This window comes from Capricornis sumatraensis, chromosome X, assembly GCF_032405125.1.
Source record: "Capricornis sumatraensis isolate serow.1 chromosome X, serow.2, whole genome shotgun sequence".
In the NCBI taxonomy this organism is placed as follows: Eukaryota; Metazoa; Chordata; class Mammalia; order Artiodactyla; family Bovidae; genus Capricornis; species Capricornis sumatraensis.
Window position 1 is genome coordinate 126,435,770 of NC_091092.1, and position 24,170 is coordinate 126,459,939.

At 41.4% G+C, this 24,170-nt stretch overlaps 1 protein-coding gene across 1 annotated transcript in view; it reads left to right on the plus strand.

The window, feature by feature from the left end:
* The window catches only part of MAP3K15 (mitogen-activated protein kinase kinase kinase 15), a 142,440-nt gene that overhangs the window by 53,841 nt on the left and 64,429 nt on the right, over nt 1–24,170 (plus strand). The window contains exons 4-6 of the mRNA XM_068962887.1: nt 769–962; nt 4,912–5,080; nt 7,092–7,198. Of these exons, the coding sequence (XP_068818988.1) occupies nt 769–962; nt 4,912–5,080; nt 7,092–7,198 (470 nt within the window). The remainder of the gene's footprint in view (nt 1–768; nt 963–4,911; nt 5,081–7,091; nt 7,199–24,170) is intronic.

Genomic DNA, 24,170 nt, shown 5'->3' on the forward strand with positions numbered 1-24,170 from the left:
ATGTTATCATAACTTCATAATTTAAAAACTGAAAGAGTAAAAAAACTAAAGGTAGCATTTATGCTTTAATAAATGGTTGCAATTTGACTATGAATCATGATTATTCCATAGAAAAAGCATAGTTTTACTTGAGTATTATTTGACAATGTAAAAATTTTTAAACAAAATTTTTTCCCAAAACATCTCTGGGACTAATCATATCTGTTAATATCTGCTTCCTGCAAAACAGTTTCTACTCAACAAAGTTTATAAATAATTCACCTGTGGTTAAATTATCAAATAATAAGGCTTTTCCAGCCATGCCAAAAGAAAGAAATTAAACCTTTGTATTTTACTTCTTGGTTATCATTGGGCTGAAGTTCCCTCTGATTTGGAGGATATGTAATGAAATATAATTTCTTTTTTTTAATTTTTTTATTTTTAAAAATACAAATTTATTTATTTTAATTGGAGGCTAATTACTTTACAATATTGTGTTGGTAATTTCTGAGAATTAAAAACCTAAAATCTGCCAGTGAAATTCAGAGATGTATACTGCTCAGTTCAGCATTGAAAACCAAATTTTTGTTGTATGTCCATGTGTTAGAGCTTGTGAAATGGAGTGGTTTCCTGTTTGCATCTGATAGATTCATAGTCATATTCTGCAAGTAGTTGTTCATCGTCAGGCATTTTCTCCTTTCCTGTCCCACCAAGGTTCCACCTGCCCAAATCCACAGCTGTGCTTCTGCATTGCTTATTTTGTGAAACATTTTTGTTTCTTTTTTCCAGGCATCCAGTGGAAATTATTATTTCATCCCATACATCGTGACACCATGCGCTGATTATTTTTGCTGTGAGAGTGATGCCCAGCGGCGTGCCTCAGAGTACATGCAGCCCAACTGGGACACCCTCCTAGGTCCACTGTGTGTACCTCTGGTGGACAGGTTTACTAGCCTCCTCAAGGACATCCATGTGACCTCATGGTAATTCCCATCAACTGTCCTCAACCTGGGGAGCTTGAGCAAAATTTTCCCTTCGTGTCCATGGAGGTGATGTACCTTCAAGAGACCATAGTGCCCAGAGAGTGGGGAAGTCCAACCAGTCACTTTAAAGTCGTCCTGGAATCCAGGGTTTCACACTGGCTCACTGCATTGGGCTGTTGAGGTGTAGCTGAAAGAGAATGAAACTGGAGTTGAGGTCAGGGTTCAGTTTGTGTTTGGTTCCAGCTCCTTACGCAACCTTGACAAATAGCTTTTCTGTAGCTGTTTTCTCATTTAGAAAATAAGGAACTTAAATCATTGATTTTCTTTAATGCACTTTCAACTCTGACATTCTGTGTTCTAAGATCATTTCTGAAGGTGAGTTCCTGCCCACCGCCAATCAGCTGTTGAAGTTGTTAAAATGTGTCAGCAAGGTTATTGCAAACATTAGCCCCTATGCTGTGCAAGTCGGGGTATATTGAGTCAAGCTGAAGCCATCCTGACCACAGTGTGCCCTGGGACATGTTCTTGGTAGATTTATGTTGGAGAAGGTGTGGAGCAGTAATTCAAGAGCTGACAGGTTTGGGTTTGAATCCTGGCTCAGGCGGTCCTTCCCTGTGTAGCCTTGGAACAGTCAGCTAACCTCTTGGAGCCTCAGTGCTCAAGAAACCAGTCCTGGAAATATCCCTGTTTTGAAACTTGAAGGCAGAAAAATTATTCCACTTAAAGAAAGAATTCAGATTTTCTTTGCCTGTAGCCAGTTTAAAGGATTTACTCCTGAAAGTTAAGTCACAAGGAGAAGGATTTGTCTTTCCAAAACAAATGAAAATCCAAAGCACTGGCAGAACTAACTTGAAGTATAAGGGCCACATGTCCCTCTGGCTTGCGCTGTGGTCCCCCAAACTGTGGAGCATTACTACTATGGGGCTGGTGGGAGGTGCATGCTTGTTCATAGTCTGTTCTCCTTTTCTATCCTGTCACCTCTTCTCTGGACACACAGTTTCTGCTACAGGTTGTAATGGGAAAAGAAGACTGGCAACTCAGGCATATGTGACCACATGCCAATCTAGAAAGTAAACGGGGCACCTTTTGCAGCACATCCCTCAAAAACCTCATTCGGACCCAGCTTGCTAGCTATTGTCTTACTGCACAGTGAATATTCTAGCGAGGTTCAGGGAGAAAAGTCTCCCAGGGTCATTTTTTCAGGTCTGACGAGGAAGTAGGCTAGCTTGAGTCTGCCAGATGAACAAGGTATCTGCAAGAAGTGGCCTCAGGTTTGTTTCTCATTCACTTCATGTATGTTTCAGTAGGAAGACAAGTCTTTCAATTCGGTTTAATTTCAAAGAACTTGAAATACCTGTTGGTTGATTCCACCCCTTGAACTCCCAGATACCTGGCAAGGGTTAGTGAGAGGGTAAATGATGCTAATGGTTGAAAACATCTGTAACAGGGATGGCAGACAGATTTTCAGCTCAAGTGCCAACTTGCATAGATTGATGAAGGCTACCCGGAGCCCTGTGCAGAAAAGGGATTTGAAGCCATTTCCAAGTTCACACTGATTAGCAGTATCTTTTCTGGTTACCAGAGGCAGAAATGGCTGCATGTTTATTACATACATGTTGTCTCCAAGCCATACTTAATTCAGTGTTTAATTCAGTGTTTTGTTTATTTACTTACAGGTTGCTGTGCTTATTAGGTTTCTTAGTTTATTGAAACTATTTTTCAGAGTTCCCTTGAAAACAAGACTAAAGTGTGTACATTTTTACTTGACAGGTGAAACTAATAACACTTTAATAGCTTTTGATACCTTTATAGTCCAGCAAATGGACAGTGGCTATCACCCAACTTAATTATTCATTTGATTAATCATAGAATTTTAAACATTAGTAGAATCTACTAATTTGCTCATCATTGAGGTAATAAGCAAGAGACAAGGAAATAAAAATTAAAGCAATACACTGATACTTTTATTTTTATTTATTTTTTTTATTCTTTTTTTTAATTTTTATTTTTACTTTATTTTACTTTACAATACTGTATTGGTTTTGCCATATATTGACATGAATCCACCACGGGTGTACATGCGTTCCCAAACATGAACCTCCCTCCCACCTCCCTCCCCATAACATCCCTCTGGGTCATCCCCGTGCACCAGCCCCAAGCATGCTGTATCCTGCATCGGACATAGACTGGCGATTCGTTTCTTACATGATAGTATACATGTTTCAATGCCATTCTCCCAAATCATCCCACTCTCTCCCTCTCCCTCTGAGTCCAAAAGTCTGCTATGCACATCTGTGTCTTTTTTGCTGTCTCGCATACAGGGTCATCATTGCCATCTTTCTAAATTCCATATATATGTGTTAGTATACTGTATTGGTGTTTTTCTTTCTGGCTTACTTCACTCTGTATAATCGGCTCCAGTTTCATCCATCTCATCAGAACTGATTCAAATGTATTCTTTTTAACGGCTGAGTAGTATTCCATTGTGTATATGCACCACAGCTTTCTTATCCATTCATCTGCTGATGGACATCTAGGTTGTTTCCATGTCCTGGCTATTATAAACAGTGCTGCGATGAACACTGGGGTACACGTGTCTCTTTCAATTCTGGTTTCCTCGGTGTGTATGCCCAGCAGTGGGATTGCTGGGTCATAAGGCAGTTCTATTTGCAATTTTTTAAGGAATCTCCATACTGTTCTCAATAGTGGCTGTACTAGTTTGCATTCCCACCAACAGTGTAAGAGGGTTCCCTTTTCTCCACACCCTCTCCAGCATTTATTGCTTGCAGATTTTTGGATCACAGCCATTCTGACTGGTGTGAAGTGGTTATATCAGAGCACTTTCACTTTACTTAAGTGAAAGTAAATTAATTTCACTTAATTACTGAAATGTTGAGATTTATTATAAGCATTGGACCAGGCAGTGTACTGTAAACACTTTTTTGGACAGAGTTTTGTAACAATTAAAATCAACATTGGTTATTCTTTGGTATTGTTTCTCATTCTCTGAAGACTATTACTTGTTAAACTTGCTCTTTTTAATAAACAACCTAATGTTACTGTATACGGTTAAATTGTTTCAGCTGTGTAATGGGTTGACAGTATTATAACTTGGTCATGCTCAGTCTCCATAGGAAAAAAAATTGCTTGGAAAGTAGACAACATATTTAAATCCATCTATTTTAAACCAAGTACTGAATACTAGCATTGGTTCTTAGAGGGGCTATGGTGAGACATTCCAGTGTGATTTTAAACTGCTTTAAATGTTGTAATACATCCCTGTTATTATCTGGATGCCCACATAAAGGAAGTTCTGTGTCTTCCATTAGGAAAGCATTCTGGCTGTCAAAAATGACGCAGAGAATAGGGGGTGAGAGGCAGAGGTGGTCTGCAGGCGTCCAGGCATGGCTTCTTGTATTGCTCATGGACACATCCAGATTTTGTTTCTCGACCAAGTGTAAAAAGCTTTGTGATTAGTAGCTCGGGATACCTGAAAGATACATCTTAAAGACACTCATCTTACTGTGTTTCATGGCTTTGGAGTTTTGTTCGGCTTTGTGAAAAATCTCTTAACAGTGGGGGAATTACTATTCAAGTCAAGTGCTTTCTTGTCCTCTCTGTGTTTGAGAATACTGGAGGAGAGGGGATGGGGTGGGGTAGCTAGTGAGTCCTGTGTGTTATCCAAATACATCAGGGGTCAAGTTTGAAAATATTTTCAAGGTCATAATGAACTGATTTTCTTTGTAACTGTTGAGTGGTTAGGTTTTTGCAAAGTGACACTCACAAGTACGATGTGCTCCCCGTTGGCTGATCCTGGGAGGCTCAGGTGTGGGCGAGGCTCCCATGTGTTAGCCTAAGTCATATCCATGAGAGCTAGGTTTGTTTGGGCTGCAGCACAGTCCTGGATGCTTGTAGGCGTGACTGGAGCTTTTCTTGTTTCCCTCTCCAGTGCTTATTACAAAGAAACCTTGTTAAATGACATCCGGAGAGCCAGAGAGAAATACCAGGGTGATGAACTGGCCAAGGAGCTGGCTCGGATCAAACTCCGCATGGATAACACTGAGGTTCTGACCTCAGACATCGTCATTAATTTACTGCTGTCCTATCGCGATATCCAGGTATGCCATATGCTTATCTGAAGCTAACACAGTTCTTCCCTGACATGGAGAATTCCTCGTATGAAGTACTCATACACTAGATGTATGGTTAGGTAGCTGTTTTATAGCCAAAATAGGAATGTGGCTGGGTCATAGGTCACCTCGCATATCTTTTGTGGTAGAAATGTTGCAGAAGGTTTCGTCATGTCAGAAGGGTGCTCCAGCAAATTCTTAGATATGGTACTGCTTAGTAAAAGGAGTTCAGAATTTAACAGTTTATATGCAGTTTGTGCTAGGCACTGTTCCAAGCCCTTTGTAAGTCCTAATTCACTTAATCCTCTTCAGAAGCCTATGGGGCGCACAGTCTGATTATTCCCATTTTAAAAACGAGGAACATGAGGTACAGAGAAGCTAAATAACTTGCCTAAGGTCACACAGTAGTTGGCAAAAGTCAAGATTCAAACTGAGGCAACCAGCTCTGTTGTCCTTGCTCTTAATGCCTCTCCTCTTCTGCTTCCTTTAGGCCTTTGTCACTTCCTTCTTTGTTTAGCACTACCTGTTAGTAAGAGGGAGAGCAGGAGTAACACGCATCTCCAGGAATCAGCGGCTGCAGGGCTTTATTCTAAGACAAGGGACAGAGACTTCTGGAAAGTCCTGAAGACAGGGTTTGTAGAATATGGTACCATGGAGGAAAACAATCATTTCCCCCCTCCAAGTTTAATGCTGTGGAGCCATTTCCAAGACGTCTTGTCTTCCTTCCCTTTGGAGGAACAGAGCAGTGTACATAACCTGTAGAATTCTGTCAGTACAAAGCCATGTTGGAGGTTGTTGGCCACAGGTCTTTAGACGAGAGAGGCTGCCATTTATGACCTGAGCCAAGAACAAGAGTCAACCACTTAAGGAACTCATGCCCCTGGTGACAAACAGATGCATCTAATTGATTTTAATAGCAGATGCTATTAGAAATTATGGTGACTGAGTGATGCCCCATGGAACAAGAGAATGGGAAGGACCTTGTTTGAGGTCTTTCTTCTGTTGAGTGGCTGGCTTCCTTCTGCCTGTGCTTTCACGCATCTCTCCTCTTTATAACCTTCCCTTGGTGGGGCTCTCAGGCTCAAAGACGAGTCAGAAGCTTCTTGCAGTACTCTGCTTTCCCTTTCCTTGGGCAGCAGCATCAAAGTGCAATGCCACAAAACAGGCGTGAGATTTCGGTGGGAAGTCCTCGTCTGCTAACTGTGGCCAGCTGTCAACAAGTTGGCCAGTAACAGTGATTCTGAGTCGGCTGAAAGGGTAACAGATGGCACTGCTCACAGGGGATACAGCTGAGACGAACACGGTAGCAGTTTTTCCCTGGGTAATTATGCAGTTTAGAACCGTGGTTTTCGAGCGAGGGACATGTGGCAGTGTCTGGAGATATTTGCGGTTGTCACAACTTGGGGTGGGGGGCTGGAGTGCTACTGACACCTAGTGGGTCAAGATCACAGGTGCTGCTTAATATCCTACGATACACAGGGCAGCCCCCACCATAAAGAATGATCCAGCCCCCAAATGTCAATAAGTGCCAAGATTGAAAAAAAACTGATTTAAATGAATTGGAATGTTTCTGACAAAATAGGAAGCCTTGGGATATTTCCTCCCTTTACGTGGCAAATGACTGTAAGATTTCTAATATATTTACATCCAGTTCATTTTAACCCACAACCCTGCCAGTGGTGATAACTCTCCTACACTAAAAACGTGGTAGCTTTTCCTAGCTGCTTGGCTCATTAGTTTATCGTCTCTGAATCTAACTTCCTTTCCTTGGTCCTTTCGTGACCTCCGAGAGCAGGGATTCTTCCTCTGTCTTCTCTCATCCATCTTGTTGTTGTTTTTAATCTCATTGCTCTTCTTTGAAGGACTTTAACTTCACTAAATGCTGCCTGTAGGGAAGGGCCTATATTTAAATGCTGAGGTGGTATCATGTTTATAACTGTTTAAGAAACCCTGCAAAGAGCTGTGTTTCCTCTTTCACCTTGGGACCTCTTGCCAACAGGACTATGATGCAATGGTGAAGCTGGTAGAAACACTGGAGATGCTGCCTACATGTGATTTGGCTGACCAGCATAACATTAAATTCCACTATGCATTTGCACTGAATAGGTAAGAGTGATAATATATGGATAGAGTTTTGAAGCAGGCCAGCTGTTAAATTTTGCTTCTTTTTCTTCTTTTTTGAAATTGTAGTATAATTGCTTTACAATGTTGCTAGTTTCCACTGTACAACTAAGTGTGTCAGCTATATCTATGCGTATATCCCCTCCCTCTTGAGGCTCCCTCGCACCCCCTAGCCTACCCCTCTGGGTCATCACAGAGCACCGGGCTGAGCTCCCTGTGTTGCACAGCAGCTTCCCATTAGCTATTTTACACGTGGTAGTGTATATATGTCATTGTCATTCTCTTCAATTTGTCCTGCCCTCCCCTTCCCCCACTGTATTCACATGTCCCTTCTCTACATCTGTATCTCTGTTTCTGCCCTTCAGATAGATTCATCTGTACCATTTTTCTAGATTCCACAAATATATATTAATATATGATACTTGTTTTTCTCTTTCTGACTTACTTTACTCTGTATGACAGATTCTAGGTCCATCGACATCACTGCAAATGACCCAATTTCATTCCTTTTTAGGGCCAAGTAGTATTTCATCATATATATATGTCTCACATCTTCTTCATCTGTTCCTCTGTTGATGCACATCTAGGTTGCTTCCATATTCTGGCTATTATAAATAGTGCTGCATTGAACATTGGGGTACATCTGACTTTTTGAATTATGGTTTTCTAAAGGTATATGACCAGTAGTGGGATTGCTGGGTCATATCATACCTTTACTTTGAGCTTTTTAAGGAACCTCCATACTGTTCTCCATTGTGGCTGTACCAGCTTACATTCTCAACAACAGTGTAGGAGGGTCTCCTGTTCTCCATACCCTCTCCAGCATTTATTGTTTGTAGACTTTTTGATGATGGCCATTCTGATCAGTGTGAGGTGATACCTCATTGTAGTTTTATTTGCATTTCTATAATAGTGAGTGATGTTGAGCATCTTAAATTCTCTTTCCTTCTTTCATTCAACCCTTGTTGAGTATGAGCCAGATCATGACTGAATGCCAAAGTTAAAAAAAAAAGACATGACATGATCTTAACCTTTAGGGACTTTGTCTTCGGAGCATATATTCTAGCTGTGAGGTCAGACGTGTACCTAAACCCCGACAGCTCAGAGTGATAAATGTCTTCATGAATACCGCAGCGCAGTAGAGGGAGGAAGTCATTCTGCTTTGGGGTTTTCAAGAGGCTTCTCGGGAGTCTTTCGGGCTGGGGTTTGAAGATTTAGTAAGAGTTGCCTCATGGGCGGGAGAGACCGCGGGATGGGGGTGAGGAAGAGGCCACTCCACGTGGCCAGAAGTGTGAGCAGAGAGTTCTTCACGTGCATATGCTTTCAGGGGACCTCCAGAATACGAGCTATAGGTGCAGCAAATGTGTGCAGTGAGGCAGAGTGTGGAGGGTGGGACTGTGTTGTGACAGGACTGGTATGTACCAACGAGGAGCTGAAAATGTCTCATGGACTGTGCAGGTAGGGGGCTAGTTTAACAACAGGATCAACACTGAATGACGGGGAACAGGGCTGCTGTCTTCCTGTACTGGTGTAATCTGATTTCCTGGGCTAGGTAGAGTATGTGAGACTTGAAAATTCCTCTCTGGAGACCCTGAGCCTCAAAAGCTTATTGCTAGGGGTGTCAGCTAAGATGCTGTAGTATAGAGACCCCAAATGCAGTGATTGAAATTTCTCCTTCACATAGCAGTCTAGAGGTGAGTGGACCAGGCTAGTGGCATAAGAGTTGTTCAGGGACCTAACTTCTGCCCCTTTTGTAGCTCGTTCATTCCCAAGAGTGTTGTTGTCTTCTAGTTGAAACTCGGTCACTGCTTTACTCTTTGTTCCAACCTGATGAAAGAAGTAGTGTGGAAGCCCAGTTAAGCCATTTCCTTTAAAGCAAGTAGAATTTGCATGGGCCACTTCCACTGACATTCTGTTGGTGAGAGCACAGTCATGACCCCTGTCTAACTATAAGGGAAGCTGGGAAATAGAGTCTCTCACTGAGTGGCCATGTGGAGAAGAACTAGGAGTTTGATGCATCTAATCTCACAAAATCCAAGCTGCCTAAACATCTTAGTCCTACAGTTACTCTTCCTCCCTGATAAGATACAGGAAGTGGGGTGGCATTGGGTGAACATAGTGAGAGCTACATGCAAATCCACTTGCTGCTGGGGCTAGGAATCGCTCATGTTTGAATCACACCGCCAAAACTTGAGGATATTCAAATGTGGCTTGAGAATCAGAGTTCTGGCACCTTCTTATCAACCCTCCGTGGCAAACATCTTCCTTAGGGAATGAGTACAGTGAGGGTTGATGGGGACCGAGTTAGAGGACACTTGCATCTGATTTCTCAGAGGCTTGGCTTTGCTGCAGCAGCTGGATTAAGCTGTAGATGGTGGACTTGCCACTGGCAGCATCTGCATGGCAGCAGCCACACAATCTGTGGCTTCAGGATTCTTGTAACGCATATGAGGGAACATCTCTTTTTTGTGTTGAAGTATATAAAGCACACAGGCAGTGCAGTGTGTAGATCTTCATACAACATGAGTTTTAATAAATAGATATACACATGTAAACAACACGCCTATCAAAATATGAAGTAGTTCCACTCCCACCCTGGAAGTTCCCTTGTTCCCCTTTGCAGGTAGTCCCCACCCCTCTACAGGCCCCCACTCTTCATATATTGCAACCTCTGTCTCCAGAGATGAGTTTTTTCTGTCCTTGAACTTTGTATAAATGGAATCACACAGTATGGGCTTCCCAGGTGGCTCAGTGGTAAAGAATCTGCCTGCCAATGCAGGAGACACAGGTCAGGAGGATCCCCTGGAGAAGGAAATGGCAACCCACTCCAGTATTCTCATTGGAGAATTCCATGGGTAGAGGAGCCTGACGGGCTACAGTCCATGGGATCACAAAGAGTGAGACACGGCTGAGCAATTAAACAGCAGTCACATAGTATGTACTCTTGTGCCTGGCTTCCTACACTCGGTGTCGTGTTTCTGAGATTCGCCCATGCTGTTTACGGTGTCAGTGGTTCATTCCTTCTCCTTGCTGTGGAGTATTTTGCTGTGTGGATGTGCCGCAAGTGATTTATGCATTCCACAGCTGGCAGACGAGGTTGTTTCCAGTTTGGGGGTACTGAGAGCAGTGCTGCTATTAGCATTTATATGTGGCCTTTGCACACCTCTGGGCACATTTCTGTTGGGCACATGGCACATGCTTGTGTCCTACTGTACTAGACACCTGCAAGCAGTGGTTAAGAGAAGTCGCTCAGTCGTGTCCAGCTCTTTGCGACCCCGTGGACTGTAGCCCACCAGGCTCCTCTGTTAATAGGATTCTCCAGGCAAGAATACTGCAGTGAGTAACCATTCCCTTCTCCAGGGCATCTTCCCAACCCAGGGACTGAACCCAGGCCTCCCACATTGCAGGCAAATTCTTTATCAGATTCTGAGCCACCAGGCAGCCAGTAAGCAGTGGTAGTCAGGATTTTTACTCGTTTTGGTGGAGGAGCTCCATGGTCTCTATGAAAATATGCCTTCTCTCTCCCCAGCAGTCTTTAAACTCAGCATCCCAAGGTGGGGAACATGGGGATGGGCATCTTCCTTAAGCCTGAAAAGGAAGTTCTGTAACTCTGTCTCCCCAGAGTAGTGGGGAGATAGATATAATTTATACTCAATTATATATTAACTATATATAATTTATTATTATAATTTATTCTTAGTATATAAATTTAAGTATAATTTAAGAATAAATTATATTTAAGATAATATATAATTTATATTTAAGTATAATTTATCTTAAATATAATTTATTCTTAAATTATACTTGGTCGATCCTTGACTTAAAAGAATTAATCAGTTATCCCTGGTGAAGTTTCTGGAAGAATGCCTGGCATACCATAAGTGCTATTTTTTAAAATGGCTCGTTAAATTGAAACTAAGAGGGCTTTTTAAATCACTCACCACCAAGTCTTTTCCTGGACCAAGTAGAGGTACCAGTTGTCAAACAGAATGAAATAGTCTGATTACCATCCACTCAAAGTAATAAAAGAATAAAACGTGTTCTGAAATGGAAAATCAGTATCTAGGAGAACCCGGCATGGCAAGATAAAGTGATTCCAAGATGATACACATTTCCCATTTGGAGGCGGAATGGCTGGGATTATTCTCTGGACAACCACCTTTCTGATGATCGGTCTTCTCCTTCTAGTCTGATTGTCCCCTATACAGCGGTCCCCAACCTTTTTGGTACCTAGGACCCATTTCATGGAAGACAACTTTTCCATGGAGCAGGGTTGGGGGTGATGATTTGAGGATGATTCAAATATATTACATTTATTGTGTACCTTATTTCTATGATTATTACATCAGCTCCACCTCAGATCATCCGGCATTAGATCCTGGGCGCTGGGGACCTCTGTCCTGTTAGACAGTGGTTCTCTTCACTGTCAGGAAAAAAATCACCACAAATATGTATTGAGGCCGGTCAGGCCCCTCATTGCCAAGAATTTCATTTTCTCCAACCAAAGAGGGATTTTCTGTGGGACTGCAATATTTGCCTCATGTATCCATGCAGTCTGGTCCTGAATCTTTGCTTTAGCTATAACTTGGCCACCTATCAGCAGAGTCACAGTAGGACTTGGCATCATGTACTGTTTTGAGAAAGTGTATGGAGGTACTGTGTGTTTATAAAGGGGAATATCAGTGTTGAACAAATAATGAATTTTCCTGCATTACAGTTGACCTTTAACTCTTAGGAAGTGGAACAAATCATGGCCATTAGCGTTACTAAAGGTTGACAGTGATGAATGATTGCACTGTCAGATGCCAAGGGCTCCTGTATTATGCTGCCTTGAACTGGCATCTTTTCCTGACAGCTTCCCCTTCACTGCATTCAGAAGCCCAGTCAAAGGTACTTCCCATTTCCACTGAGCACTTAAGTTGCTTGCCTCCCAGTGGCACAGAACCTTTATGAACAGTTTTTACTGGCTGTTACTTTTACAGACGGGACTTCATTAGATATGCTAAGGCAGCTAGAAGATCCAACTAGGGATCAAGGCACCAGGCAGATGCATGGTCTGGAAGAACAACAACAGAATCAAAGTCCAGGGTTTGAAAACAACAAAATTGGCCTGTCAAAGAGCGGGAGTATACTCTTATTCTACTCCCTGCATCTTTGGGTCCAGACTGCCAATCCTGGCAACATTGAACTATTCAGCAAAGTGGAAGGGGAGACTGAATGTGTGATACGTGTATTGGAATAGCTGATGTATCGCTCTGTGAACAAGTTAAGGATGGAGAGAGGAAGAAACTCTGTGGGCCCTAGAAACATGTGTGGGGGAATATAAGATGAATGATACTGAATCCAGCACACACCAAAGGGACTTCAGGCTTGTTCCAGAACCTACAGCAGTCAGCTCATCCTTAACCTCTGGGCTACCCAGCCAGGCCTCTGCTCAGGTGGAGGGATGGAGAGAACTTGTGTCTCTGCAGTAACCGCCAGCCTCCTTTTCTTTCTTTTGTTTATGTTCACTGTGTGATCTCACCATATTAATTCATGTGTTTAGATAAAGAACCATTTTTGTTACATGTTTGTAAAGGGTAGGAAAATGATGACATCACCCTACTTTTTTTTGTCTTTTTTAATTGAAGTATAATTGGTTTACAGGGACTTCCCAGATGTCTCAGTAGTAAAGAACCTGCCTGCCAATGCAGGAGATGTGGGTTTGATCCCTGGGTCGGGAAGATCCCCTGGAGAAGGAAATGGCAACCCACTCCAGTATTCTTGCCTGGGGAATCCCATGGACAGAGGAACCTGGCGGGTTATAGTCCATGGAGTCGCAAAGAGTCGGACCCAGTTTAGCGACTAAACAACATGGTTGGTTTGCAATGTTATGTCAGTTTCAGGTATACAGCAAAGTGATTACATATTACATATATATTCTTTTTCAGATTCTTTTCCATTATAAGTTATTATAATATGTATAGTTCCCTGTTCTATTAAGTAAGTCCTTGTATCTATTTTATATATAGTAGTATCTATATGTTAATCCCAATCTCCTAATTTATCCCTCTCCCCCCCTTTCTCTTTGGTAACCATAAATTTGTTTTCTATCTCTGTGGGACTATTCGTGTTTTGTAAGTAAATTCATTTGTATCATTTTTTTAGACTCCGCATATTAGTGATGTCATGCGATAGTTGTCTTTCTGTGTCTGACTTACTAGCACTACTTTCCTAGCCCATTTGCCTCCAGGGACCTAAAACCATGTTGCAAAAAGAAGGATACGTATTTGTGGTGATTGTTTTCCTGGCAAGGAAGAGAACCACAGAAGCTATGCATTTATAAGGAATCATATAGTCTCAATCCTTTATTTTAGAGAGGAGAAAGAAAGGCAAGGGCCCAGAATAAAGCAGCTGGTCAATAAGAGCTTGGGAACCAGAACTCCCCAGTTTCAACCCAGTTTTCTACATACACTGGTTTCATATCATGGCATAATCAAGGGAACTCTGCCCAGAAAGCTTGAGCTTCTATTTTCTTTGGCAACTAAAATAAGCCACAGGCCTCTTGGAATTGTAGGGCCATACTTTGTGTGTGTGTCCGTGTATGCTCATTTGTGTGCAACTCTTTGCAACCCCATGGACTGCAACCTGCCAAGTGCCTGTGTCGTGGGATCCTCCAGGCAAGAGCACTGGGGCAGGTTGCCGCCGCCGCCGCCTCCAGGATATCTTCCCAACCCAGGGATCAAACCCACATCTCCTGCATTGACAGGCGAACTCTCCACCACTGCGCTACCTGGAAGCCCCATATAATGGTAGGCCAAAGAAGCAAGACATAAAAATAGCATATAAGATAATTCCATGTATCTTATTTCTTCCTTTCTAAGATGCAGAATTTTTTATATTTTTAAAGTAATGCTGAAATTTGTTATCTTAAAATTGGTGACCTCATAATACTTGGTCATGATTTAGTTAATAGATTTTTTTTCTTTCTTATTGAGCCATCAAATAATGACATCTTAAATTCTATAAAATACAAAAAAAAAACATGCAAAGCTAAACTATTTGCTTTACAGATATAGAAACCTTTAACTATATAGAAAAAGCAAAGATAAGATATGATCTTAAGTATTTAAGATGCTAAGGATGGTGATATCATCTTAGGTGTTTAAGATGCTTTGGAACGTTCTAGAGGTCTAGCTGGCAAGGGTACCAGGCACTCCTTGATCCTTTGGGAAGGATATATTTGCTCTATAAAACCTGTAGATGGAATTCAACCTAATTTACTCAGCATCTGTTGGGCCATACTTTTATGTCTCATTTTTTCATGTATGATGAGGGCATTAGACAGTAGCTGAATATTAAAGCCACTTTCATAGTAAACACTTTTTATACCAAAAGACCAATTGCATTTTTTTCTGAGAAATAGATGATCTTATATTTTCTGAGCAGTGGCCTGGCTGATAATACATATTTTCCTTTTGAAAAATTTTTATCCAGAGAAGTTATCTCTTCTATCTGTCCTCCTTCCTCCCTGCTGGTATCCTTGAGCGTATGTTATCTTCCTTTTCTGTCAAATTCCTGCTGTAATTCCCTTTCTTTTGTCCTTCCTTCATTTACCGACTTATTTGTATGTCAGTGGAAGGGCTTTGTGCTAAAGAAGGAGAGAGCTCATTACCAGTGACTTAAGTTAATGAGTGATTTAAAAATGTGATCACATGTGTACATATTACACACTTGAACTTACATAGACAAGTGAACTTGTTCTCTTCAAATTAATCATGCTGCAGTACTCTGCCTTTGACAACGCTGCCATTATTCAGAATACCATTGTATCATTGGGTGGGGGGAGATTTTTCTCCTTCAGCATTGTTTTGTCAGCTAACGTGGCCTATAGGAAATTAGTATCATTACTTTGGGCTTTGAAGGAAAACAGATTTGGATTTGAATTCCAACTCCTATACTTAAGTCTCCTGGCCATGATCAAGCCACTGAATCTCCTGAAACCTTACCTTCCTCATATGTAAAATGGGTACTAACATTTACCATGTAGGAAGCATTCCAGAGAGTAATCCTGGCATGAAGCTAGTGCTTGGCGGTGACTGACTCTTACTGTGTAGTTTATTCATCTGTATTTTTACTAAGTTTAAGAGAAAATGTTTGACCATTTCTAAATATCAAAACTACTTAGAAAATGCAGAGATTGTGCCACCAAAGAAGATAGTTTAAAGGAAGAAATTTCATAAAGCAGTACCGATAAAAGTGTTGTTAGCATGAAAACATTGCTGGGGTAAGTACATGGTCCTCTGAGGTGATGATTTTGAATGAGACAAACTTTGTTTGAATGTAGAGATTTGTAGGGGAAAGAATAATGTGTTTAGTCAATTCAGAGTTGATTAATGTACAGCAAGTTTCTCAGCTTTGCATTACTGACATCTGAGGCTGCATAATTCTGTTTGGGAGGCCGTCTTATGTATTGTAGGAAGTTTAGCAACTTCCCAGTCCTTCTACACTAGATGCCAGTAGCCACCCCCCTCAACCAAAGTTGTGACAATCAAAAGTGCCTCCAGACATTGCTAGGTGTCCCCTAGGGACAAAACCAGCTTGATGGGAGACCACTGCTTTATAGGGAGTCATTCTAGGTTGTGAGAAGAGCATTTGCTTTGATATTTGAATCACTTACCAGCAATATGATGTTGACAAGGTACCAGGATAACAATCCTATGGTGTGGATTAAAATAGATAAACCATATGCAAGTGGCCTGCATAGCTCCCAGCAGCTAGATGGCTGTTAATAAAGGTTCAGTTCCTTCTTCATTTATCTTCTCCTTTCACTTCTTAATTCAAATGGGGAGGTTACCTAGTATGATATAAAAATATTATAGAATCTCTGTCAAAATCCCAACTGCGTTTTCCACAGAAGTAGGAAAAAAAAAACTAAAATTCATATAGAATTTTATCACACAAGACCCCCAAATAGCCTAAGCAATCTTGAGAAAGAAGGACAAAGCTGTATCATACTTCCTGATTTGAAACTATATGTATTACAAAGGTATAGTAATCAAAATGATATGATACTAGCAAAATGATACAGACACACAGACCAGTAGAACAGAATAGAGCCCAGGAGATAAGTCCATGCATACACAGCCAACTAATCTCTGACAGAGCATCAGGATTACATAATGGAGAAAAGATAGTCTTTTCAATAAATGGTGTTGGCAAAAGTGGGTGAAAGTGGCTCAGTCGTGTCCAACTCATTGCGACCCCATGGACTGTACACTCCATGGAATTCTCCAGGCCAGAATACTGGAGTGGGTAGCCTTTCCCTTCTCCAGGGGATCTTCCCAACCCAGGGATCAAACCCAGGTCTCCCACATTGCAGGCAGATTCTTTACCAGCTGAGTCACAAGGGAAGCCCAAGAATACTGGAGAGGGTAACCTATCCCTTCTTCAGGGGGTCTTCCCAACCCAGGAATTGAACCGGGGTCTCCTGCATTGCAGGTGGATTCTTTACCAACTGAGCTATGAGGGAAGCCCTTTAGGTACAATATTGCAAGTGAAAGTGACTCAGTCGTGTCTGACTCTTTGTGACCCCATGAGTTACACAGTCTGTGGAATTCTCCAGGCCAGAATACTGGAGTGGATAGCCTTTGCCTTCTCCAGAGGATCTTCCCAACCCAGGGATAAAACCCAGGTCTCCTGAATTGCAGGCAGGTTCTTTACCAGCTGAGCCACAAGAGAAGCCCGCAAAAGTGGATCTTTACATTCAAAAGAATAAAATTGGACCCTCACCTTACATCATAAGCAACAATTAACTTGAAATGAATCTAGGTCTTATATCTAAGGTCTGAAACCGTGAAATGCCTAGAAGAAAAACATAGGGAAAAACTCCTTGACATTGGTCTTGACACTGATTTTTTTAGCTATGACATTAGAAGCACAGACAAAAAAGCAACATTAACAATAAAATAAACAACTGAGGCTATATCAAACTAAAATGCTTCTGTACAGCAGAAGAACTAATCAACAAAATGAAAAGGCAGTCTACAGAGTGGGAAAAAAATTACTTGCAAACCATCTATCTGATAAGAGATTAGTATCTAAAACATATAAAGAACTCATGCAACTCAATAGAAAAGACAATCTGATTAAGAAATCGGCAGAGGACCTGAATAGACATTTTTTTCTAAGTAGACATCCAAATGGCCAAGAGATACATGAAAAAATGCTCACCGTAACTGATCATCAGGGAAATACAAATCAAAACCATGATACCTCCTAAGTGTTGGTGAAAGTGTGGAGAAAGGGGAACACTGTTGGTGGGAATGTATTCTCAGCACACACAAAAAAGTATGTGAGATGGTGGATGTGTTAAGTAACTTAATTGTGGTAATCGTTTCACAGTGTATATGTATATAAATCATCATGCTGTACCTCCTGGGGAAACAGATTGCAGGAGACAGTATAGCAAGTGACAAAGTGACTTACTGGCATAGTCTGTAGAAATTATGACTAATAAGAAAAACTACTCATAATTTAGCCCCAAAGTTGCCAATTTGTTGTTGTTCAGTCGCTAAGTCATGTCCGACTCTTTGTGACTTCATGGACTGCAGCACGCCAGGCTTCCCTGTCCTTCACTCTCTCTCAGAGTTTGCTCAGATTCATGTCCATTGAGTCAGTGATGCTATCTAACCATCTCATCCTCTGCTGCCCTGTCTCCTTTTGCCTTCAGTCTTTCCCAGCCCATAGCTCTTAAAAAAAAAAATTTGGAATACAGTTGGTTTACAGTGTTGTATTAGTTTCAGGTGCGGGGCTTCCCAGGTGGCTCAGTGGTAAAGAATCTGCCTGCCAATGCAGGGAACCCAGGTTTGATCCCTGGGTCAGGAAGATCCCCTGGAGAAGGAACTGGCAACCCACTCCAGTATTCTTACCTGGGGAATCCCATGGACAGAGGAGCCTGGTAGGCTACAGGACATGGAGTTCGACAGAGAGACAGACACTACTGAGTGACAAAAAAGAAAAAACAATTAGTTTCAGGTGTACTTCAAAGTGATTCAGTTATACATATAGTCATTCTTTTTTCATATAGGTTATCACAGAATATTGAGTAGCATTCCCTGTGCTATACAGTAGGTCTTCGTTGGTTATCTGTTTTATATATAGTAGTGTGTGTTAATCCCAGGCTCCTAATTTATCCCTGCCCCTCCCCTATGCTTCCCTTTTGGTAACCATAAGTTTGTTTTCAAAGTCTGTGAGTCTGTTCCTGTTTTCATTCCTTTTATGGCTGAGTAATATTCTATTGTACTTATGCTGCCCATAGCTCTTAAATGACTGGCAGTTGGTTGTCTAAAGCATTTAACTTTGTCCAAAGCATTTAAATTTGGAATGGTTTGAGAAATATTTTAAAATGACTCTGCTGTTTATAGCCCACAAAACCATGGATTGAACCACTGTGGAAGAAATGAGGTTGATGGGAATTAATGAGATGGTCTTAAAAATTAAAAAAGAATATCATAAGGAAAAAAGCATAGTTCCTAGGACACAGGAGATGCTGCATAAATGTTAATTGTCCTACTTCCCAGCAGAGAATCCAACCACCATTGTTATGTCATCTTAAACGATGTATTTGGGGAAGGCTTCTTGGGAAGAACTAGAATCTGGGAGAGCCATTCAGAGTAAAATGTGAAACTTAGTGACTTCTCAGTAGAAGTCCCTTGATTAAGAAGCCTGGCCCTGCCTTTCCTCCCATCCTGCTTCCCCTAGTTCACAGCCCTCTAGCCATTGTCACCTGCCTTCAGCTGTTAAGAGCAGCAGCCTGTTATCCCCTGTGGGTGTTTGTTAAAGCTGTTTCTTTGGTCTGGAATGCTCATTGTTACCTGAGTCTGTCTATCCTTCAGGGTCTTGTTTGTTTGTTTATTGACATTTGATCTTTTCTTTATTTTTTTTTGCATTTATTGTCTTCTTTCTAATTTTACAGTCAATATGTGTTCATTGCAGGCAACTAAAAGCATAAAGAATAGGAATCATTCATAATCCCCACCCCCCAGATATAACCTCCATTAGCATTTTGATGCGTTTCCACCCAGTGTCATTTTTTAAACTGAAGTATAATTGACCTAGAACACTGTTATTTCCGTGTGTACAACATAGTGATTCAATATTTCTGTATGTTACAAGATGATAAGCATGATAAATCTCGTTACCATCTGTCACCATACAAAGATATTACATAATTATTAACTATATTCCCAATGTAGTACATTTCATCCCCATGACTCATTTATTTTGCACCTGGAATTTAGTTTGTACGTCTTAATCTCCCTCATCTATTTCACCCATTCCCTCACCCCTTTCCTCTGGCAACCACCTGTTTGTTCTCTATATCTGTGAGTTTATATCTATTTTGTTACATTGATTTGTCTTCTTAGATTCCACCTGTAAGTGAAATCATACAGTATTTGTCTTTCTCTGACTTATTTTACTTATCATAATACCCTCTAGGTCCATCCATGTTGTCACAAATGGCACTTCAAGGTCTAGTTTAAATGTCTCTTTCTGAAAGAATACCAAACCTAAAAACGATGCTGCTATTCATTCTCATAGCACTTGCTCTTTTCCTTCATAGCACTCACATTTCTGTGTTTACTTGTTTAATATTTATCATCCCTTCCCCGATTGTAAGCCTGAGGGGAATAGGGGCCATGGTATACTAGGTCATTGTCTACCCCGTACCACAGAGTAGGTGCTGAGTAAGTATTTATTGGGTGGATGAATGAAGATATGACTAAATGATCACAACTGTGGTATATAAGTTGGAAGAGATCCATGTGAGTATTTGGGTGCTACAGTTAAGGATTTGGTGATAGAAAGCAGATTGATTTTATTTTTCTTTTGCATAAAAACGAAGACAAGTAAGTAATACATCTTCAGTGTATAGAGGTATATAAAAACACAGTTACTGGTAATACCACCATTCAAAGATACACTAGTTGAAGTAAGGAAGGGTCCAACACAGCGGACTGAGGAAATTCTGGGGCTGCATAGGCTAGGTCAGGGTCAGCAGTGAGGAAGTGAGATCTGATGCAGATTCAGAGGGGAGTTGCTCTTTCTCATCAAGGAAACCCATGTCTTCTTAGTGTTGGTGACTTGTCAGTTGGTGTATCAAGTCAGGGTAGGGTAACTGCTAGAACAAATGGAATCACAGCTTCATTGACTTAACACAATGAAACTATGTTTTCATTTACACAGCGTTCCAAGGTGAGTGCATCCTCTTTCGGCAGTCTCTTCTTTTGGTGATTGCTTGATAACCCAATCTCTTTCCGTCTTCAGGCTCTGCTCTCCTTAGTTCCTCAGATCTCCTTTCAGACAAATGACAAGAGCAACCATGGTGAATTGCCAGGGATGTTTTGTGGGTTTTGTAACCGCTTTACTGAGACACAATTCAGATACCGTACAATTCACCCATTTAAAGTATACAAGTCAGTGGTTTTTTAATATATTCTCAGAGTTGTATAACCATTATACTAACAAGTTTTAGCACATTTCCATCCATTGAGTGGCTGAACGAATATATGACTAAATGATCACTACTGTGGTATATAGTTGGACGATATCTATATGAGTATCTGGGTATTGCACCCCAAACCCTGAATCTATTACCAGTCACCCCCCCATTTTCCGCTAGCCTCCCTCCCTGCCCTAAACAACCACTAATATATTTTGGCCATCCATTAGCAGTTGATTCCTATTCCCCCACCTCACTCCCTAGCCGTCAGAGACTGCTCAGCTACTTTCTGCTTCTAAATTTGCTTATTCTGGATAATTCATATAAATGGAGCCATATAATATGTGATCTTTTGTGACTGGCTTCTTTCACTTAGTAAAATGTTTCCAAGGTTCATCCATATTGTAGCATATGTCAGCGTGTGTGTATGTGTGAAAGTCGCTCAGCCATGTCCGACTCTTTGTGACCTCGTGGATTATACAGTCCATGGAATTCTCTAGACAAGAATACTGGAGTAGGTAGCCATTTCCTTCTCTAGGAACATATGTCAATACTTCTTCCCTTTTTATGGCTGACTAATATTCCATTGTTCTGATAGACAACATTTTATTTATTCATTCATCAGTTGATGGACATTTACATTTCTGCTTTTTGACTGTACCAGGAAAATCTGTATGAGTCTAGTCAGGAAGTGATGATCATTAGTTGTGTTAGCATATTTCATTGACCAAAATCCAGTCTCATAGCCCAACCTCACTTCAAGGGAAGTTGGGAAATGTGGTATGGCCGAGTGTCCAGGGGAAAAGAAATAGATGGGGTTTAGTGAGCACATCCTAGTCTCTGCTACAACTTGTAAATAAGGAATAAAGTTGAACTGGATCCATCTGTGTGGAGATCACTGGGAGTGTATCAGAGAGAAAACCACAAGTTCAGGCAGGAACACACTTCAGCCTCTATGGCCTCTGTGAGAATGGGAAAGCCAGCCTGAGAACGCCCAGCTCCTCATCAGGGCCTGCCAGCCCACCTAGAGACCAGTCTTCACAGATACTGTCCTGTGGTTCCAGAAACAGAGAAAAGTGGGATGATGGGAGCACAGGTGAGATGACTGAATAGTGGTTCTGCCCTGCTACATAACTAGGTCCCATTTGTAGAGGAGAAACACAACCATTCTGGTTCGTATCTTTCCCTGGCTCTAGGCATTGCTCACACTAAAACACAGGTTGCCTCAACCGATCCTTCTCTGTATGTAAATACGAGGCATCTGGCTGGAAGAGGGCACTTGCTTTCTTGTGGCAGTTGTGCATCTGTCAGTATCCAACCAGGAAACAGAAACCACTCTAACTATTTAGAATATAGGAAACATAATACAGGAAACTGGTTATACAGGTGACGGAAGAGCTGTGAAGGCAAACAGGGAACTGAGGCAGCTCAGAAATTAGCATCAGCAGGAAGCAGGTCCCATCTCTCCCTTGGCCAGAGGGACACAGGGAAGAGGTGATGTTACTAGAACCCAGGAGCCAGGATCACCTGGAACTGTTGTGAGCCAGCATGTTGGGAGTTGGTGTAAAGAAGAGATGCAGCTGGTTGCTAAAACCACCACACACAACACAGAAAGAAGGAAAAAGGGCTCTGGCTTCTTCACCTCCTCTGGCTGCTCATCCACCAGTTCCTCCCATTGGCTATTCATTCATTGCTGGTAATCAGCCAACTTGCGGGCCTGGGAAGGGCCTAGAGGAGTCAGCCCCCTGTGATGCAGAGCACAGCAGAGGAAAACAGAAGAGTATATGAGGGCAAACAGGCCAGTGAGTGGCCTGCAGGACAGAACTATCAGAAACACAACTCCGTTTCTGTGTAGTTTTAAGTCAACTTTATTAAGGTACTTAAGGAATAATTTACATATAATAAGTTGCACCCATTTGAAGGGTGCAATGTTATGACTTTGGCCAAATAAATACACCCATGTAACTACTGCCACAATCAAGATATAGAATGTTTTACCCATCCAGCTTTTTTTTTGGTGGGGGGAGTTGCCCTTTCATAGTCACTTCCCCTCACCATCCAGCCCCATTTGGATAATTTCAATTGACTTGTGTTTTAGTTCACTCATCCTTTCTTTTGTAGTGTCCAAATCTGATGTTATGCCCATTCAATGGTTATTTTTAAATTTTTCTGAATTTTTCAGTTCTAGGACTTATATTCATTTGGTTTTTGAGAATTTCCATTTCTCTTACAAAATACCTTCTCATTTCACATGTACACATGCATTATATTTATATAAACAGTATATTTACAGCAGTTGCTTTAAAGTTCTTATCTGTTAAATTCAGTCATAGTCAATCCTGGATCTGGTTCTGCTAACTATTTCATGTCAGTTATGGGCCACATTTTCTTGCTCCTATGCTTATTTCATAATTTTACTATATTCTGGACATTTTATCTACAAGAACAGCAGAGACTGACATATAATTTCAGTTTGTTGTATTAGCCTGAATGTCTGAGCCCTCTCTTAGGGGTGGCAATGAACATATATGACTGATGTTTTTCATATTTCTCCTGAAGGGTAGCTGGGTTGGGAATGGACCTTCCTTTTTGTTTTCCCTAACTTATTTATTTTTAATTGAAGGAAAATTGCTTCACAATGTTGTGTTGGCCTCTACCATACATCAACATGAGTCAGCCATGGGTATACATGTGTCCCCTCCCTCTTTTACCTCCTTGCCACCTCCCCTCCCTTCCCACCCCTCTAGGTTGTTACAGAGCCCTGGTTTGAGTTCCTTGAGTCATACAGCAAATTCCCATTGGTTATCTGTTTTACACATTGTAGTGTATATGCTTCCATGTTGCTCTCTCCATTCATCCCACTGTCTCCTTCCTCCCCACGCCCATGTCCATAAGTCTGTTGTCTATGTCTGTGTCTCCACTGTTGTCCTGTAAATAGGTTTACCAGTACCATCTTTCTAGATTCCATATATATGCATTAATATACATTATTTGTTTTTCTGACTGACTTCATCTGCCTCATTAGAACTGGCTCGCATGTGTTCCTTTTCATGGCTGAGTAATATTCCACTGAATGTATGTACCACAGTTTCTTTATCCATTTATCTGATGATGGACCCTCCTTTTAGCTAGACTCAGTTTACTTGTGGTTAGCCCAACCCAAACCTCTTGCCCCTCTGCTGCCTTTTTGATTTTCTCAGTATTTGAGCAGAGAAGGTGTGGGGCTGCTTTCTGGTATCTTTGGATTCAGTGTTGGCGGAGCCCCAGAATCAGTGCTGTGAGAATTTCTGTGGTGTCCTTCTACTTTTGGGCCTTTCATTCACTGTGGCTTTCTTGGCAGAATTCCAGGGGTGGGTGTGAGGCCAGAGCATTATCACACTAAGTGATCTGTGTTTGCTTGGGGACCCTTCCAGATCCCATTTTGTCCCATCACCCATCATCTTGTTCAAAGCTTGGCTGATGGTCTCCTCGTCT